This window comes from Pithys albifrons, chromosome Z (genome assembly GCF_047495875.1).
Source record: "Pithys albifrons albifrons isolate INPA30051 chromosome Z, PitAlb_v1, whole genome shotgun sequence".
NCBI lineage: Eukaryota > Metazoa > Chordata > Aves > Passeriformes > Thamnophilidae > Pithys > Pithys albifrons.
In genome coordinates this window covers 10,555,967-10,574,794 of record NC_092497.1, presented here as the reverse complement: position 1 = coordinate 10,574,794, position 18,828 = coordinate 10,555,967, and the positions used below count along the sequence as shown (strand labels likewise).

The 18,828-nt window shown below is 58.7% G+C and overlaps 2 protein-coding genes across 5 annotated transcripts; one reads left to right on the top strand and one right to left on the bottom strand.

Annotated features, from left to right (window-relative positions):
* The first annotated feature begins 1,363 nt into the window (after positions 1-1,363).
* Positions 1,364-6,137, top strand: CD72 (CD72 molecule). 2 transcript variants are annotated; one of them, XM_071580601.1, is made up of 8 exons: positions 1,364-1,580; positions 1,667-1,756; positions 1,980-2,066; positions 2,585-2,899; positions 3,145-3,293; positions 3,616-3,767; positions 4,627-4,794; positions 5,148-6,137. In XM_071580601.1, the coding sequence occupies exons 1-7, from the start codon at positions 1,496-1,498 to the stop codon at positions 4,763-4,765; spliced, it is 1,017 nt and encodes a 338-aa protein (XP_071436702.1). In that variant the 5' UTR covers positions 1,364-1,495; the 3' UTR covers positions 4,766-4,794; positions 5,148-6,137. The 2 variants fall into 2 exon arrangements, with proteins under 2 accessions (XP_071436702.1, XP_071436701.1); XM_071580600.1 differs by having other exon boundaries at positions 4,627-6,137.
* Positions 6,138-6,394: 257 nt separating this feature from the next.
* On the bottom strand, positions 6,395-18,607 carry TESK1 (testis associated actin remodelling kinase 1). 3 transcript variants are annotated; one of them, XM_071581335.1, is made up of 10 exons: positions 18,199-18,607; positions 11,161-11,282; positions 10,971-11,019; positions 10,597-10,743; positions 10,347-10,429; positions 9,891-9,981; positions 9,567-9,650; positions 8,940-9,092; positions 8,628-8,778; positions 6,395-8,394 (listed from the first exon to the last, which is right to left on the bottom strand). In XM_071581335.1, exons 1-10 carry the CDS (start codon positions 18,415-18,417, stop codon positions 7,352-7,354), a joined length of 2,142 nt encoding a protein of 713 aa, XP_071437436.1. In that variant the 5' UTR covers positions 18,418-18,607; the 3' UTR covers positions 6,395-7,351. The 3 variants fall into 3 exon arrangements, with proteins under 3 accessions (XP_071437436.1, XP_071437437.1, XP_071437438.1); XM_071581336.1 differs by having other exon boundaries at positions 6,395-8,391; XM_071581337.1 differs by having other exon boundaries at positions 8,940-9,029.
* Between the last annotated feature and the right edge of the window lie 221 nt (positions 18,608-18,828).

Genomic DNA, 18,828 nt, shown 5'->3' with positions numbered 1-18,828 from the left:
CACCACCTCCTGTTCCCTGACTGCTCAGGGTCCCCGGGGATGGCAGTGGGGTGGTGCAGCTCTGGGCTGGAGCACTGGGCAGAGCTGCAGGGCTCAGCCTATGAAGAATTGACTCAATTCTCTAGGGCAGGGGAGAGCAGGGATGGCTCGCGGGTAGGAACAGGTGGCTTTGGTGCTGACCACATCCAGGATGGAGTTTTCTGCTTCTTTGTGCTCTACTCCAGAATTTGCGTATCACTGCTGTGCGGAAATGTTTGCTGTAATGCCTAAAAGGGATTTCTACATTGCAGCATGAGCTTTCACTTCTCCTCTCATCATGGCCACATCTCCCCACTCTGCCAGAGAGGACACTATGGTAAATCATGTGCCAGACCTTGAAGGGGCATGATAAATCACCCTGCTGCTCTCCCCTCGCACCCTGTCTGGTGCTTCCAAGAAGTAGCAGGCATATTGGGCAATAACCCAGTAAACCCCACTGGCCTTCCCCCAACATGTCCTCCCTGGTCCTGGGCCCCTCCATGCCCAGAAGGACATGCTCCATTTTCTTCCAAGAGATTGAGCGGAGGCTGTCCAACCCTTACCTTTCCAAACCTCCTTCCGGTCCCCTTTGAAGCTGGCTGTAATTTTCGCCTTTCTCCACTGACGAAGGACTTCTCCTGCTCTTGCAGAGCTGATGGACAGTGGCCTTGTAATGCTGTGCTTAACCAGCACCATGGTGCACATCCAGTCCTGCTGCAGGAACTGGCTGTATCCAGGTATGCCCAACTGGACCCCAACTCTGTCCCTTTTGAAACCTGCCTTTCTCTGGATGAAGTTCAGTAGAGATCTCTGAGATGCTGAAGGGCTGGGGGGTCCCAGAAGGAAGTGCTGTGACTGCTGGGGTTGTGGTCTTAGAAAGGGAAGGCAAATGGATGTCATTGCTCTATGTAGCTGTCTTGGAGGGGTGTGTAGCTATGCCAAAGCTGGGTTCTACTAGGAGGGGACAAGGGAGAGGACAAGAGGCAGTGGCACATGCTGCATCTTGGGGATTTTCCCATTCTCAGAGGCTGGAAGAGGAAATCTGTATCTGTGAAGACCTCCAGCCTTCCACAGATTGTTCACAAGGACATATGCTCTTGTATTGAGGAGTGCCCTGCTCTCCCCCAGCTCTTCCCTGGCCCAGGAATTTGGGTCCCTCCTAGCTGTGCCATGGCTGTGACCTTAGGCTGTTCTGCCATGGCCCTGCTGTGTGCCCAAGGGGACCATGAGCACTTCTGGGGTGTGGGAGGGGAGGTCCAGTGTTTCTGGGACCAATGAGAGGGTGCTGATCCCCGTGGCTCTGCTTCACTGGTCCCATCTGCTACAGAGCAGACTTCTGCTTCTACAGATGCTGACTGCACTTCTCCTTTGCACCTTTGAGAGACGGCACAATCAGAAGGAGTAGGACCATCCCAGAAAGGCACCCCAAGCAGAGTGGGAGCCAGAAGAGCTCAAGACTCACACAGTGCTTGTCCACATGGCCCAGAGCATGCTTTATGCTGACCTGAGGTTTGCCAAAGTGATGGGGGGCCGGAGCATGGCCAACCAGGCGCTGGAGGCAGGTGAGAGCCCAAGAGACACTGGGACACTGTCCCTGCCATACCCAGCTCTATGGACTCAGCCACTCTTACTTGCTTTTCTTCAACAGCCCTCGGCATAGATGAGGCAGAGAGCCCCTATGAGAACACACAACCAGCGCAGACAGGGCAGGATGGGAATGGGACACAGCCCAGCCCAGGTGAGTACCCTGCTGGAATCCATGGCACCGGAGGAGGTCCTGGCGTGGGTAGTGGGTGGTGTTTTGGGGTGCTCCCACTCCCATCCTGGAAGAGAAGAAGCATCCACACTAGGCCACCTGTGCCATCGTGCCACTGCTTCACTGCCTGCAAGCAGGAGGCCTGGGGGCTGCCAGGGGTTTTCCAGCTCTCCAGGTGATGTCTGTTGTCTGTTGTGTCTTGCAGGCCACTGGTCCCAACGGTGGTGCATTCCCATGGGGTTACTGGCAACCTGCCTGCTGCTGGTGGCCACTGTGGCCCTGGGGGTGTGCTGTGAGTCAGGTTTCTGGGCATATCTGGGGCTGGGGGTGGCTGGGGCAGGGAGGCAGCAGGGCTGGGGCAGGCACCATGGGTGAGCATGGAGGCAATAGGGCCATGCCCATGCACACATGGCTGAGTCCCTCTTCCCTGTCTGCCACAAGCTGGCATGAATCCCTCACACACCAAGGACACCTCCCTTGTCTCCCATCACCCACCTTCCCCACCTTGCTCTTTCTACTCCTTTGTTGTCCCATCTGGGCATTGCCCTGCCTAATATTGATGCACCTTCCTGCCCCTGCCCTGCTGTATCTGCTGCTACATCCCATCCTGTCTTGCCCTGCTCTCCCCTGCCGACTTCTGCCCAGCCCTTAACCATACACTTCCCTGCTGTGTCCTTCCTTCCCATCCTTTCCCATTAAACTTGGACAAGTCCCTGCCTTGCTCTGCCCATCCTACCTGCCCCAAGCAGGATCAGTCCCAATGCCTGGGCTGTCCTATGCCCATGGCCAGCTCACCTACCCTGTCCCCAGACTGGCAGGTTACTCGCAGCCTGTGGGATGCCTCCCGCGACCATGCGGCCGAGCAGGGCCGCCTGTCACAGGAGCTGAGCACACGGGAGCAGAGCCTGGAGCAGACAGAGCAGGAGCTGGCAGAGGCCAGAGCGGAGCTGCAGCGAGCGTGGCATGAGGGCAACATCAGCCAGCTGGAGCTGGAGAGACTGAGTGCCGAGCTGGGGCGTGTCAAGGGGATCCTGGGCAAGATGGAGAAGGAGATGCAGGAGGTTCAGGGGAAGCTCAACAACAGCGAGAGCACTGTGGCTGTCCTGCGCTCCTGCACGGCCATAGGTAGGGTGGTGAGGCAGCAGGGATGGGGTGCCTCAGGTGACTGACATCCCTCAGCAGGTGCAGTGTCAAGGCATGAGCACTGGCTTTTTTGGCCACACGGTGGAAGCAGGGTGGTCCAAGGCTGATGCTATGCCTGGAGGAGAGGCTAAGCCTGTGATGTCTGCTGGGGAGATGTGGGGCTGTTCCTGATCCCCCCCAGGGCATCTGGGGCTGAACAAGCACCTGAGCTGTGCCCCTGCCTGCAGATTGCTGCCCTTCAGGCTGGCTGCTGTACAGGGGCAAGTGCCTCTTCATCTCCTCGGAGAAGAAGACATGGGAGGACAGCAGAGATGAGTGCGAGAGGACATATTCTCAGCTCCTGATCACCAAATCCTGGAGTCGCTGGACTGTGCCGGTAGGGTGCTGGGCGACCTGAGGGCAGGAGCTGGTGTATCCAGACCTGGGGTCTCTAGGTGGGCTAACGCTGTTATGGGGGCCCCTGATCTGCCAAAACATTGGAGGGTGAAAGGCTGATCTGTGGAGCACATGGTGGACATGGAGCAAAGAGGCTCTGCCACCCCTGGTTGCTGCTCAAGCTTGAGCAAGGCACCAGGGCTGCTAGGCTGTACTGCCCCAAGAAGCTCCAGGTCCCTGGGGAGATGCTGGCCCCCTGCAAACACTGTATTACATAGGTATCATGGAAAAACTGTTAAAAGGCCCTTTCTTTTCTTCCCCAGACCTTCCTGAAGAATGCAGATATCCCTTATTGGATAGGACTGCAGAAGAGCAGCTTCCCCTGGTATGACTATGGCTGGCTGGAGGAAGAGGACCCGGAGGGCCAGGGGGTCTCAGATGCCTGGTTCTGGGTGGATGGCTCCCTTTATGAAAGGTACCTGGCAGCACAGCCTCTTGCCTCCCCTCCCCCAGCACAACTTTCAGAAGCGTTTTAAATCCCATTAGTACTTAGTTCAAGGCACAAGCTCTGGGAAACAAAGAGCATCAGAGCAGCAGGGCCTGAGGGAGGTAGGCGCAGTGATGTGGTGAGACGCTTAGAGGACACGAAGATGGCAAGCCAAGATTTGGGGGCAAACATGCAGGGCCTAAGAAGCAAGAGGCAGCCGGAGTGGACAAAAGAAACCGCAAGTTTTATCTGGGGTCTAGACAAGGTATTTGAACACCAATCCCCCACGTGCCTCCCCGAGAGGAAATCAAGTCTTCCCGCCCACGGAGAGTACTGGGCTTCTCCCCGCCACGTGCAGCTGCCTCTCAGCTCGCTGCTGCTTCCTCTTGCAGTGTCTGAGAGCAGCGGGGAGGAACAGACCAGTCTGGCCAGGTGCTGGGTATGCAGCCCCTGCTCATTTCCTCCCCCTCCATCCTCAGTCCTTTCATGTGGTATTACCATGAGGTAGATCCACGGCTCAGGGCAGCTTCTCCAGCCCTCAAGGGGACTGGGCTCTCCCCACTGCAGGGAGCTAAAAAAGCCCAGCATTGAGCATGAGGCAAGCAGGAGGGAGGCTAAGGGGAGTCACAAGCACTGCAAACCCTTTGTAGAGGCATTTCTCAGCCTGCCAGAGGAAGGCATGAGAAAGCTGAGCCTTCAGCCTGTGAAGTCAGTAGGGGAGGACTGGGGAATCCCCCACTTGACTGTAGCATCCAACCACTCCTATGCAAACATACAAGAGACAGTCGTCACAGTCGGGGTTGTGGCCAGAAGGTGTCAGCCCCTGATGTGTTGTTTCCCCATCCAGGCCATGGCAGTCAAAGTCGAATGGGTCCTGTGCTGTAATAAGCCGTGGGAACATCAAACCTGCCCAGTGCACCGGCCCCAATGACCTGCACCTCTGGATCTGTGAGAAGGCAGCGGGGCCGAGCTCCCCTTTCAAATGATGATGGCTGCTGGCCCCAGCACTGCTGTGGTGAGTGGACCCATGCCAGGTTCTGCCAAGTCTGGGGTGCATGGGGCCTGCAGGCTGTGCATGGAGATAAAAAAGGAGCTCATGCTACTGCCTGTGGCGTATTGAAACTCCCTCTTGGAAAGGGTTTCAATATGCCTCTCTTGGAAAGGGCTCCAGCCCTTTCCTGCCATGGGAGCCCCTGCTCTGTGATAGTTCAAGAAGACTCACTGAAGCTGTGGCTCAACAAAGGGACAATATGGGAAAAAAACGTGTTGCAAGATGCATTTCCAGGGCTGTTGCATATGCTGGAGGCTGGGCAGCATTTCATCCTCACCTTCACTCTCACCCTCACCCTCCTCTGCCTTCCCTTCCAGCACCCACATCCTGCACTCCCTCTGCTCCAGCCTTGCTGCATGCCTGTCTGGGATGTCCCATTCATTCAAGCAAACCCCTTCCCCCTCACAGACTGCTGCCCCTGGGCTTGCCCAGGTTCTTCCCAGGGATGCCCAGTGATGCTTGGATCACAGGCTGGGACATCCTGTGGCAATCGCTTTTTTTCCCCCAGCTGATGTGCTTCAGCAGAGCAGTGCAGGCCCTACAGTCCAGCCCCACACCTGCATGGGACACACTGGTCTTCCTGGCACAGCAGCTGGTGGGTGGTGGGGAACCTGGACCCGGGCACAGAGTGAAGCAATCCCTGGTACTCAAGTCTGCAGCCATGCCACATCCCCCGTGCAGAGCGAGCTGTGGTGCTGGCATGCAAGGACTGGGAGTCAGGGACAGCATAGACCCATCCCCAGCCAGCCCCCTCCCCGCAATGGGCATTTTCTGCCTGACCCCAGTGAAGGAGCAGCTTGGCTACAGCTTTCAGGCAACCCAGCAGTCAAAAGACTCGGCAAAGCCTCGGCGTCCAAGCAGCAAAGCTGAGCATGAACTGGCCCGTGCCTGCGCTGGCAGTTGGGGATTTTTTTTGTGCTAATTAGAAAAGTAGAGCAGTGACCTTTAGGGTTGTATGCTGTGACTGTGCCTTTCGGAAGTAAAAGCAACTTGGGGTGTTGAAGCAGACTGATGCTCTTCGAGACAACTCATCAGGACTTTACATAGTTACTATACACGTGCACATGCGAAGATTAAGCAAAGTAGCCCTGATATAATGCTGCAGCCAGGTGAGAGCAGAGGAAGTCCTGTTCAATCAGGCGAAAATGCTCTCAGTTTACAATGGGGCCAGTTGCTTAATTGCTATGTTAATTAGCTGCTTGAGGAGCAAAAGTGTGTTAACGAGGCTTTTTGGAGGTGGCACGTGTCATTCCTCTGTCTTGTCCGCTGGGTGAACCCACTTTGTAGCAATAAAGACACAGCTCGTTTGCTCCTTGCTTTCTTGTGTACCATCGTAAACAGGGACTCAAGGGCATAAACTCAAAGAATCTAAATAATAAATGGGAATTTGACCGAAGCCATTTCAACCGAGATGGGCACCTTAAGGGCGTTGAGATCTTGGGCTAAGCCAGGTGGGCTTGCAATCCCGGAGAAGTTCCCCAGAAGCCCCCCACAAGTCTGTGCAACCTTTTGGGACTGGGATCCCTTCCACATCTGATGTGCAACCACGAGACACAAGCCTGAGTTATTGGGACATTCAGTTTATAATGAACACTTTAAATAAGCTGGGTATATATTACTAGCAATTATTAATCATAATAATGGTAAAAAACACAAGAGTTCTGCATTCACCAGTGCATTATGCAGGAGGGAGGAAAGCCGGCTCCCACCCTTGCCGGGGGCCTGGCAGCCTGGCTGTGCTGCCCACTGGCCCCATCCCCATGATGCCAGGATGGCACCCTGGCCCCTCTGCCAGCACCCTGCCCCCTAACCTGTGTGGCACGGGGTTGCGAGGCACTGTGCTGGCTCAGTACCTACCCTTCGGCAATGGGCTGGCAGGGACAACCCCAGTGCTGGCAATCCTCCCTGTGCACTTCCCATGGGCATTGCGCCCCTCTCCCGGTCCCCTGCCCACCTCTCCCCGTGTCAGGGACTGGCTGTGCTGCCCACACGTGGGGACACCCACCAGCCCCCCAGGATCCCCAAATACACACAATACACAACGCTGACCTCTCTACCCCAACCCAATCCCCCTTACCCACTGGGGTGCGGAGGGCTCTCAGTTCTCCCGGAGGAGCAGGCTCATTGTACATCCCTCTGCCAGAGTATGCAGGGGAGTGAGCCCTTGGGAAAAGGAGGTCCTGGACCCAGGGCTTGACCCCTGGGGGCCTTGCGGGGAACCAGCCCTGCCGCTTGGGGCAGTGCTTGGTTCAGGGGTGTTATTGCACTTCAGTCCCCAGCAGAGACCCAGGCCACCCCCAGGGCTTCCTGCAGACCGACCCCCAAGGCTGATCTTGGGATGGGTGTCAAAGCACCTGGGCAGAGCCGTGGCAGCCACAGCACAATGGCCACTGTTGGCCACCAAGCACTGAGCGAGCACAGACCGTGGGGACATGCCAGGCTCTTGCACTGCCCAGTGCTGTGGCTACAGAGGGGTGTGAAAGGCAGCTGGATGCAGCCCCACTCCCCAGGATCCCCATCATTAGGACTGTGCCTCTGGCAGCTTCAGGCTGGGCTCAGCCAGCACTGGCCCTGGGGCTTTCTGGTGTTGGCCCCTGTCATGGCAGAGGAGGCTCTTGGCCTCACAGTTGAGGTTTTGATAGCGGGGTGGACTGGGAGCTGGCTGGTGGCAGATGGAGGCAAAGTTAAAGCTGAAAGGACCCAAGCAGCAGCCAGGGCAGGGCAGGACCTCATCCTCCTCCAGCACGACACCAGAGCTGTGCCCAGGCAGAATGGCTGAGCACTCCGTCTGCTCCAATGCTGCCGCACAGGAGATGCCAAGCTCGGAGAAGCCGTGCTCCAGCCCACTGCCCCAAGCCAGAGGTTTGCTGACCATCATGTGGTTGTTATTGATGAGGAGCCTGCTGGGGGCTCGCGCCTCTGGCTGCCAGGGCTGGGTGCTCAAGGATGCTGTGCGGATGAAGTTGCTGTTGGGGGGCAGCGGGGAGGGCTGCGGCGGCTCAGTGCTGTCGAGGCTGCAGTCCATCTGCTCCTCTGCCCTGGTGCTAGAGGTGGAGGCTTGTCCCCAAGCTGGGAGAGGAATGAGGGTGGAGGGCTGGGGTTCATCAGTGGGATGGGGAGACACCACATCCAGTGCCAGGCCCCCATGGTGGGGCAGCTCAGGAGAGGCAGGCAGAGAGTGGCACTTGCGGGGGCTGGTGGTGGAGGCTGAGAAGTCACACTGCACCTCCATGGCAGGTTCAGGCGTCACAGGGCTGCTGAGCTGGAGTGGGGCAGGGGGTGGCAGATCGAATGTGAGAGAGATGACTGACTTGCTCGGCGTATCAAAGAGCTTGATCTTTCCCCCCTTTAAGTCCTCACGCTGGGAGAAGGGGTTGACACGGGGAGACATCTCCTTGGACCTGGCCCCACCATTAGGCTCCAGCGGCTGCAGCAGGGCAGGGCATTTGGGGGGGAACATGTCAGACTGGCTGTGGCACAAGCGCTGGTCCGGCTGCAGGTGTTGCGTCCCCAGCTCATGAAGGGGCGACTGCTCGGCGCGGCTGGCTGACCACTGGGCCCCTGCTGGGCATGGGCACAAGAACGTGTCACCAGCTGCCAGCAGCTGCCCATGTAGGGTGCTACTGGGTCATGGGCACGCAACCCCTCAGGGGTGCGCACCAAGCAAGGAACAGGGACCAGCTCCATCCCGCAGACCTCACAGACCCTGTGAGAGTCTGATGGGAGTATGACGGGACACCTTACACCCCCTCCATTTTTATGCCCTATTATGGCTTGTCCCCGAGGCGCCCACATACCACTGAGTGTGGTGGCTCTCTCAGGCACAGGCAGCTTCTCCCCAGTGCTGAAGAAGGTGGCTCTGGCACACTCGGTGCCCAGCTGGGGCTGCAGGATGCTCTCCAGGCACTGTGTGATTTCCAGGAATGAGGGGCGGGAGGTGGGCTCCATCTGTGGATAGGAGGGGTTCCCCATCAGGTCTGTACCCTGCCCAGCAACCCGGGGAGCCCTGCACAGCAATGGCAGCTCCCTGCTCTTCCCATAAGCAGGCAAGGCAGTCTGTCCTGCCCTGCTGCCCTGGTGGGGAAGGGTAGTGGAGGTGGGAATCTCACACTGCAGCAGTGAAAAGCGAGCTGGAGGAAGGCCGCTGGGCAGTCGATTCCCACCATGGTGCGGAAAGTGGTGATGTCCAGACCAAAATCCTGCACCAGGGAAAGAAAGAAGAGTGAGGTTGTGGAAAGTGCGGTGATGTCCAGACCAAAATCCTGCACCAGGGAAAGAAAGAAGAGTGAGGCTGGGTCCTCTCGTGCACCACAGGGCCCAGGAGACCCAGAATGGCTTAGCCTCACCACCCCCACGCTGACTCCATACCACCCAGGGCTGTGGGCCTGGAAGCACCCCAGCCAGAGAACAGCAAGTGAGGACTCTGGTATTTCCCCAAACTGGGATAAGGCTGGAGGATCTTGGGACACATATCTCTCCTGCTTTCTGCCTGATTCTAACTGTTCCCTTCTCATGCCCAGGCTGACTATGGGCTCTAAGGACAGGTTACCAGCAGAGATTAACCCTTCCCAGGCAGCACATGGGACAGAGCACCACTGCCCTGAGGTGTAGGGCGGGTCCTGCATACAGAGCTCTGCCCCGCACATGAGCATGGTCCCCCTTGTTTGGTGAAGCAGTCCCAGCCCTGGTGCTGCTGCCCACTACTCCCCCTCCCTGTTCCCATCCCAGGGAGTCACCTCAGTGCGGGGCAGAAAGTCAGGGTCAGCTGGGACACGAGCAATGGTCTCGCACAGGATGATGCCATATGCAAACACATCGGCCTGCAGAGAGTGGGGAGTCATGGGAATGCCCAACAGCCCTGATGTGCCCACCATTCTGCAAAGCCACAGCCCTCCTCCTCCCTGCAGAGCCACAGCATCGGCTCTGCCACCTCATCCACCAGAGGGACTCCCAGTTTCTCCCCTCCAGGTGTGCTGATGTCCCCAGGGCTGCAAATTCTGAAAACCACTGGGAGCACAAACCTGGGTAAAGCCCCACAGAGGGCAGCCATGGAGCCTCACCTTCTCGTTGTAGATCTCCCCACGCAGCACCTCGGGTGCCATCCAGTACGGGGAGCCCACCACGGCCAGCGGCTCCTTCTCACTGCCCTCACTGGGGGACATGGTGGAGTATCAGGGGCTGCATCAGTCTCCTTATACTCTGTTCAACCTCCCTTCTCCCAACTGGGACAGCCCAAATCACAATCTCCATCTCCCTTCCTGGGCTAACCCTCCTCCATGCACCCCACAAACTCATCTCTCCCCAGCCACACCATTCCCTTCTTCATTCCCTCCTAGTTGGCCTCAAATGTGTCCACCTGCCCCACAACTCCCCACTGCTGTGGAACACCCTACCACCCTCCATTCCTATCCTTTTAGCTGCATCCCAAATGTCATCCCTTCCCAGTTCCTGCTGCAAATGGGCTGAAACCCTTCACTCCAGGGATGGGGACAGATAGGTGGATGCTTCTCACGCACCTGTAGGTGGGAATCTTCTCTGCCAAGCCAAAGTCACCCACTACAGCTGTGTAGCCATTGTCCTCGCAGCGCACCAGGCAGTTCTAGGGGCACAGGAGGACCCCTGTCACATCAATTGCACCAGCCCTGCCTCACTGACCACTGCTCCCAGGATGTCCCAGCACAGCGCAGTCTCCTGCTCCCCAGTCAGCTATGCCTGGGGCAGCCATGTGAATGTGGGACAAGGACAATGAGTTGGAACATCCAGTACCTTGGAGGTGAGGTCACGGTGGAAGATGCCCTTGGAGTGCAGGTAGCGTAGGCCTTGAGCAATGTCGAGGGCCAGCTTGACACGTATGGACCAGGAGAGGGGCACAGGGCTGTCCAGTAGCTGCTCCAGGTTCCCACCATTGATGTACTGATGGGAAGAGCCAGTCCATTGCATCGCTGCATCCCCCCTCCCATATTGCTGGGTGGTGCCCATGTCTCATCCTAATGCATCTTCCAACCACCCCATAGCACAGCCTCCCAGCAGACCTTGCCCTGCACAAGTGCCACAGGCCAAGAATGTGTTTTACAGCCACCATTGTCCCCTCCCCAAGCTTGCAGGAACCCTGAGACTCATGGCTCTTGCTGTGCTCTTACCTCTGTCAGTGCGTGCAGCTGTCCCTGGTGCACACACACACCCATGAACCTGTGAGATAGAGGGGACCTGAGGATGGCTGCAGCAGGGACCACTCCCAGGAGCTCAACCAGCATCAGCAGTAGCTCCAAACCCCCAGACCAGGGAAAAGAGGGGCAAAAGTGCTGACAGCAGGGGGAAAGCAGGTCCTACCTGAGGATGTTTGGGTGTGAGAGGCGGTTCATCAGCTGTACCTCCCTCAGCATGTTGCCCCGGTTGCTGGTCAGTTTGTTCATCTTCAGCACCATGATCTGCCCTGACTGGCGGTGCCGCACCTGGAGAGGGGTGCAGAGGAGGCTGAGCCCCATGTACCTTTGCAACCTGCCCACACCAGACTGCACCCGGCCTCTACCCCAGCCCTAGAGGCAGAAGCTAAGCACCCCACATACCCAAGATGTGGACAACCCCAAGGACCACTAGGGCTAGGGAGGGCTCCCTTGGCACAACAGCAACCTGAGGACTCCCAGTAGCAATGACACATATCCCCATCCTTCCCAGGGAACCCTGTTTGTGACACTGACCTGACCTCCTGGAGAGGCAACAACAGCCCCCATAAGCTGTGATCCCAGCCCTACTGCAAGCAAGAGCAGGCAGGTACAGGATTCAAGTGCCCCTGGGAGGGCTATTTTGTGTCAGCACCACCCAGTCGGACCGCACACCAGCACGGAGTGGAGAACTGAGGGGGATCACTGCCCCTCCACACCAGCCCCAGAGGTGGCCAGTGCTGCCCTAGTGCTTGACCCATCTGGCAAGGCATGGTGCTCAGATGAGCTATATATCTAGCCAACCCCAGCCTGATGCTGTCATGAGAGCTGGGGGCCTGGTCCCCCGCCAAGAACAGCAGCTGGAGTGTGGCCAAGCACGGACACCGTGTCCCATCTGCGGCTCCATGGCATGTGCAGGGCAAGGGAAACGCATGGGATACCCTGACCCAGCACAGCGCTGGGGGGGCCAAGCTGGTGCTGAGGGTCCCCTCCTGAGCAGCTGCTGTGGGTGGGACGCACCCCTGCCTTGGAGCAGCAGCTGATCAAGGGGACAACCCAGTGGATCCCAGCTGCCCCCAGCACACAGGGAGCTGTGCACGGAGGCACAAGCATTCCTTGGCGCTGCCGTCAGCTTGCCACTCTTCTCCTTTTTAGTCAATGCTAGTTGAGGCTGCTGTGCTTGTGCCAGCCCCTGGGCTGCCTCACAACACTCCTCACCTCAGGGATTACATCCACAGGCAGAACACAGGGAAAACACAGGGGACTGGGTAGAGGCAGAATACCTAGCACCCTGCATCCTGCTCGCAGCTTGTGGAGGCTGGCATGCTGGGCCCTCCAGGGCTCTCTTCCCACAGAATGGCTGGCATTGCTTTGGGAGCAGTTGTCCTGGGGTGCACACCACGATGGGGATGTGCCCGGCACCAAATACCCAGGGGACAGGCAGTAGCTACCCTCTACCAAAGGGTCTGGGGAAAATGAGTGCTCTATGAAGATCCCTCTACATATCTGCGTGCACCAGGGCCAAACCAGATCCAGGCAGAGTGGAAGTGAGAGGCAATAGTTGTGAAGGTGTCCTGCCACCATCAGCTCATTGAGTTCATGGAGAGACTCTGAATAATTCAGCAGGCACCTGTCTGAAGGCACCCTGCCCCAGTTACACCTGCTCACCTTCAGCCAGCTCCAGCCAGCCAGCTGGCACCCCTGACCCACAGACAGAGGTCATGCAGCAGTAGAGATCAGGATGGACCCTGGACAAGTAAGAAGGGGACATTCCAGACACCTGCCACTGTGGGTTCCTATCCTGGCACCCCACCACACTGCAGGGAGAAGGGGGGGTGTGTTTCCCCATGGCTTCTCCTTGCTCAGTACTGGACATGCTGAGCTCCTGGACTCATGGAGAGCATATCCCCAGGCTGATGGTACAGTGTCTGCTGTGAAGAGCACCCAGAGTGCTCCATCAAATGTCACTCCAGGTCTTCCCTGTGCCCACTGCCCTGCCCACCCCACAGAGCAGCACCTGGTACTGCTACAAGCTCCATCCTGGTGTCCTGAGGCTCCTTGGTCACACCCCGATCCAGGGCAAAGGGCACCCCCACCCTATACCCACCATTGTTGCCTTCCCTCCACTCCATCCCTGTCTGCACCAGATACAGAAACTAGGCTCCCAGACAGCCTTTGGTGCAGGCTTTAAGGAGGGGCCTGCCTAACCAAAGCACAGTGGGCAGTTTCCCTCCATTCCTCCAGCTCTCCATGGAGCTGGGAACCAAGGAAGCCAGAGTCTGGACAAGAGCAGCAGGACTCCTAGCCTTGCCAAGCTGGGTGCTTCCCAGAAAACACATCACTCCTGACCCAGCTCTCCTGGCAGCAGTGTTTCCTTCCCTACCAACACCATGTGGGGCTGGCAGGACTGGCTCAGTCAGTTTGGCTGCCACTGGCAGCTGCCAGACAGCAGGACCCGGCTCAGTGGCGCAGACAGGCTCATGCCCGCCGGGATGGCTGTGGGTGGTAAGGCTCCCGGCGCCATGCACCCACACTGGGAATGCTGTGTGGCATGCACAGTGCTGGCACTTGGCCGCCATGCACTCTGGGCTGGGCCAGCTCCCCCCCAGCAGCAGTGTCCCTACATCAGGGAGCAGCTTCTGAGTGGGCACCAGCTCAGCTCCACACAGTCAGGATGTGCCCATGGCTTAATTCTTCATTAAAAAGCCACCTGCCATTGGAAGGAGGCCAGGTCATTGGAATAGGCTGGGTGAGATCTGAGTGCAGCCACATGGTGTTGGACACCTTAACACTGGAGGAGAGGCAGCCTGAGAAAACGAAGGTCTGGTGAAAGTCCCTTCGCCAGGAATTATCCCAGGCTTCCCAGAAGCCCCAGCCAGCATAGCTCTGCCTCGATGTCCTTTTCTGTAACTCCAATCCAAGGGTCAAGGAGGGCTCCAGGGGCCCCACAATCATGGGGCACAGCATCCTTGAGGGTGTTCAGTGCCCTAAGCTAGCTTGTGAGGCCCTGTCCTCCCATTGCCTCTGTATGCTCTGTGGCTCCAGTCCAGCCTATACCCACTATAGCAGGGAAGAAGTTATGCTCCCTTGGCCTTCCCATGGCATCCTACATGCACTGGCCAGTTTACCCAGTCTGTCCAGGTGCTTAGTACCAGCCCAGTGCCCTGACCACCCTCTGGAAGCAGGAGTAGCAGAGAAGGGTAAAAGCCACAACCCCACTGTGGACAAAGCACCTCACTAAGAGGGTTTCCTCCATCACTGACATCCAGGGAAGGCAGCAGGTAACAAAGCCTCTCCATGCAGGATGGTGTCCCCTCTTGCCTCTCTCATGCACTCTGGAATGGTGCCCAGGAATCCCAACACATTCCCCAGAGCTGAGCTCAGCCAGGCAGCCATGCTGGGCTGCGGGGGATGGGGGGGGGGGGGGCGGGGAGGGCAAGCCACTTTGTCCCCCACCAGGAAAAAGGCAAGACAAGATCTTGCCCCTCACTAATGCTCCCTGGCATCCAACACAGACCATCCTTTGGGCACTTCATGGGGGTACCACGGCTGAGCCAGGGTGCCGTGGCATGTCGGGTCCTCATCCCATCTGTTGCCATCGTGCAGGGCTGGGGGATGGGATGGGATGGGCTGGCTGCGGGCCCCAGCCTGGGCACAAGGGATCTGAGCACTTTTAACAGCGGAAATCAGTCTTATTTAAAGAGCATGCTAATCAGAGTGCGCAGATGGCCTGCTGCCTCCCCACAGCCAGCACTCTTGTCTAGACATGGGGAAAAACTTCCCTGACACCTCCCTACTTGGAGGTCTCAGTATCCTGTCCCCCTGTACACCCTGTGCTGGGGACAGGCTATCCCATCGCCCCACTCTCTGCACATTCCCTTGCTCCCTGCCACACACAGGTTAAGGCACAGTCACACAGCGACACCATCCTGCACCCCTCACCCTAAAGAGTCCTGCAGGGAAAGACAGAAGGGCAGGCAAGAGAGCTAGCAAGGCCCTTGGTAATCCCACAGGTACTTGCAACAGCTGCAGGAGCTCACAGGAATCCCATAACTGGGCAGGATTGGAAAACCTGCTCATGGCAAGGAAAAGGCAGAATCAGTGAAGACAGACTTACTCCAGGGAAATGGAAGACGCAGTGCACACAGCACCTGCTCCTGGAGAATGTTTGAGCATCATCAGCCTCCACCTCCTCTGCTCCCAGGAGCAGCACCGTGGGCATACCAGGAGCTGGGGCAATGCTGGTGTCACATGCCAGTGGTGGTAGACGATTGCCAGCCCTGACTGGCAAGCCCAGAGCACACCCTGTGACAGAGCAGGAGAGGTGCCGGCAGGTCTTCAGCCGGTCAGCACAACGTGTTTCCAGTGCCTGGGACTTCTGAGAAGCAATAGCAGGGCCAGGGCTGCTCCCAGCCTTGCCACAGCTGGCTGACCCTTGGCAAATTCACTTCCTTCCTGCCAGCCTTAGTTTACCCATCTGTGTCACTGCTTCACTCTATTCCTCAAACAAGGCAGATGAAGGGCAAATGATAAGAGGGAGGGAGTTGTGCCATTAGTTGCACTGGAAAATTGGGACTAAATAGAAAATCCCAAAGTCTGGAGAGGAAGCATGCAGAGACGTGTGGGTTACAGTGATGTCAAAATCCTCTCCTGAGCTCTGTCCATGCTGGGAGCTCCTAATCCACACACACACACAGAGACACAGACACAGACACAGACAGACACACACACACACACAGAGACACACACAGAGTACTGTGGAAATGGGGTGCTGGACAGAGCATCACCATAGGGCTGCACTCTGGGAAGCAGCATCTTCAAGAGGATGTGCAATATCAGGGCATAAAGTGCAGATTCGGTTGAGTGAAGACCTCTGGATACAGGCCCCAAGATGTTGCCCACAGCCTGTGTCTGCTGCAGACATCACACAGTAAAGGAAGGGAGGGATTTGGGGAAGAGAAGTTTGTGACACAAACACAACTGGCCCAATCTGCTTAGTCTATTGGAAATGGAAAGGTGGCTTCCTGCAATCTCTGTGTATCTGAGAGAATTCGGGGGGCGGGGTGGGGGTGGGGCGGTGCCTCTGAAATCACACAGGAAAAGGTAATGACAACCAGCTGCTCCAGAGGAAAACAGCCTGCTCTGCAGCACAGTGGGAACTGTGAACAAATGCCATGAAAAAGGGCAGCTTCTCATCACTGGTGTCTCCTGTTTGCTCTGGACAGTCTTTCTGAGAGAAGTGCTTGGCTGGAGCAGGATAAGTCTCAGTGAGAGGGCTAGCTTGGGACACCAGGACTTGGACACACTGAGCCCTTTGACTTGAATGCTGAGAAGACAATCAGGTGCTTTTGCTGATACCCCAGCACCCTGTGTGGCCCTGGCTCGGCTGCATACCAGGGCCCGGCTACCTGTGTAGGGGCAGAGATGTCCAGGTTCCCTCCCTGTCCCCCACGCCCATCAAGACTAGAATGAGGCAGAACCCAGCAGACATACAGAGGAGGGAGACTCAAGTGCCCACAGCCTTGGAAAGCTACAGCAGGAACAAGAGAGGGGGGAGGAAAATGGGTCCTGGGCTGCTCTGCCAAGCTCCATTCTCCTTGTAAATTCAAGTGGTCAAACCCCAGCTCAGATCCCAGGCCTGCCCCATCATCCTGCTGAGCTCTTGGACTCAACCCACCATATGAGCACAAAGCCCCATCTGACCCTCTCCCACCCCTGCTTCCTTGCCACCACGCATACACATTGACTTCTGCTCCTGCTCCCACCCCTCAACCTCTGCCAGTCCTTCAAATCCTACATGCAAATGGCTCCACAAGAACATAAACAATATGTGGGAGAAGGAGCATCCTGTGGCTCCCGCAGAGCCTGGCAAAAAAAATAGGCAAGAAGAGACCATGGCCTGGCCGAGACACAGGAGCATCCATTATTCAAAACTGTATCCATGCCTGACATTATTAAATGCCTCCCTCTGCTTCGAGGTGCTGCTGTACGCTCCAAGTCAGAGATCAATAGCAGGAACCCAGCCAGCAGAGAGGTCAATGGCTCAGCGGGGAGCTCCAGGAAGGAGCATGGAGGAGACAGACCCCCCTGCACACCTTCCATGGCCCCTTGCAGGACACCTCTCCTGTGTCTGTAGAGGAGCCTGGTCTTGGGGTCTCCCTGCTGAGTTGTGGCAGGGCTAGAGACAGACCTGCTGGGGATGTGGATGACCAGCTATGCTGCATTTTTAAGTGTGGTCCCACGCAGGGGACACGGTGCAGAGCTGCCCACGACACCAGTGACTGTGCTGGGAGGTGGTGGGGGTTGTGCCCAGCCCGAAGCTGCTCCTTGAGGGGCACAAAGCCACTAGAAGCACTGCTAAAAGCCCAATGGCTTACGGCACCGTAAGTGGCGCCGAGGCAGAAAACAACACATGCACACACCTCCCCTCCGACGGGAGAGGCAGCGGTGGCAGAGGGGCAGGGACACAGGCCCTCGGTGTTAGCAGCACTGTGTGGGCTGGCAGCGTACTGTCACCGCGCACCTCTGCCACACTGTTGGGACCCTCAGCTCCCCGCCAGAACTCATACACCCCCAAACAGAGTCCGCACAGGCGCCCCCATCCTGACAGTCCCAAAGAGGATGGAGGACAAAGACAGCTCTGGGGTCCCAGCCGGGGACTGGCCCCCTGTTGCTCTAGGCATCACTGCCCCCTCCCACAGCCGGACACCTTCGTGAGGCTCTCGTGGGGCACTCTGCACATCCACCTGCCCGGCGCGGGCTGGAGCAGGCCTGGCAACGCCGGACATCACCTTGGTGCGGTTGCGAACGCTGCCTGGATCCCCTGCCACAGGCCCACCCTGGGCACGGCGGGGTCGGGTCTCCAGGCTTTTGACAGGAGTCCCCGGGCCTGCGAACGGCCGCCACCCCACCCGTGCCCTGACCTCCCCACGCAAGCCCCGGCAGCGATTCGGAGCGCTCAGCTTCTGTACACAGAGCCGCCACTGCCCTCCCCATGCCCGGAGCGATGCAGGCACAACGCCCCGGCAGGGTCCCCAAGTGCCCACCGCACGGCCCCGCCTCTCACAGCGCCCCAGCCCCGCCCGGCTCCCGGGGCTGGGAGCGGGGGGAACACAGACTCCTGCCCAGGGCGCGGCCGCGGTCCCAGGGGATGCCCGATCCCGGCGGGATGCCTCAAGGACGCCATCGCCGTGCCCGCCCCGCGCACCTTGAAGACCTCGGAGAAGAAGCCGGCCCCGATCTTCTCGCAGTAGAAGTCGTCGATGCGCGCCAGGGTGGAGACGGCGCTGCGCAGCGCCCGGTACGAGGAGGGCCGCAGCCGCCCGCAGCCCGGCCACGGCCCCGCCGCCTCCCCTTCGCCCTCCCCGGGCCGCCGCGGCAGCTTGTCCCACTCCATGTCGGTCCCGCCGAGCACCCCCAGCGCCATTCACATCCCCGCGCGGGCAGCCCCGCGGCCGGGGCGCCGCCGCCCTCCCGGCGCCCGCGGCGATGCTACAGGCGGCGGCGGCGGCGGCGGCGCGGGGCGGGCGGCGCGCCGGGGCGCTCCGCGCTCATGGTCCGGCAGCGGCGCCCCCCCCACACCCGCCGCGGCCGGCGCTGCGCCTACACCGCCCCGAGCGCTGGCACCGGCGGGGCGGGGCCGGGGCGGGGTCAGCCCTTAACTCCTTGGGACCCGCCGCCGCCGAGCCCTGCGGGAGACAGCTCCCCAGCCGCCCCGCCCCGGCGGGCAGAGCCGCGTCTCGCACGCCCCGATGTCCGCATTCACCAGCACCGGCCCCCGGTGGGTCCTGAACGGGCGTCTCCCTGGTGCCAGGGCGGGCTGTGAAGCCCTGAGGTG

Bases quoted from the DNA above. Each gene is read 5' to 3' on its own strand.
- CD72 (XM_071580601.1), top strand. From the start codon at position 1,496: ATGGCCCAGAGCATGCTTTATGCTGACCTGAGGTTTGCCAAAGTGATG. The intron at 2,900-3,144 runs GTAGGGTGGTGA...CCCTGCCTGCAG, and splicing joins GCGCTCCTGCACGGCCATAG to ATTGCTGCCCTTCAGGCTGG. The intron at 3,294-3,615 runs GTAGGGTGCTGG...TTTCTTCCCCAG, and splicing joins GGAGTCGCTGGACTGTGCCG to ACCTTCCTGAAGAATGCAGA.
- TESK1 (XM_071581335.1), bottom strand. From the start codon at position 18,417: ATGGCGCTGGGGGTGCTCGGCGGGACCGACATGGAGTGGGACAAGCTG. The intron at 9,982-10,346 runs GTGCGTGAGAAG...CATGTCCCCCAG, and splicing joins GAGAAGATTCCCACCTACAG to TGAGGGCAGTGAGAAGGAGC. The intron at 8,395-8,627 runs GTATGTGGGCGC...GCCCATGCCCAG, and splicing joins GAGAGCCACCACACTCAGTG to CAGGGGCCCAGTGGTCAGCC.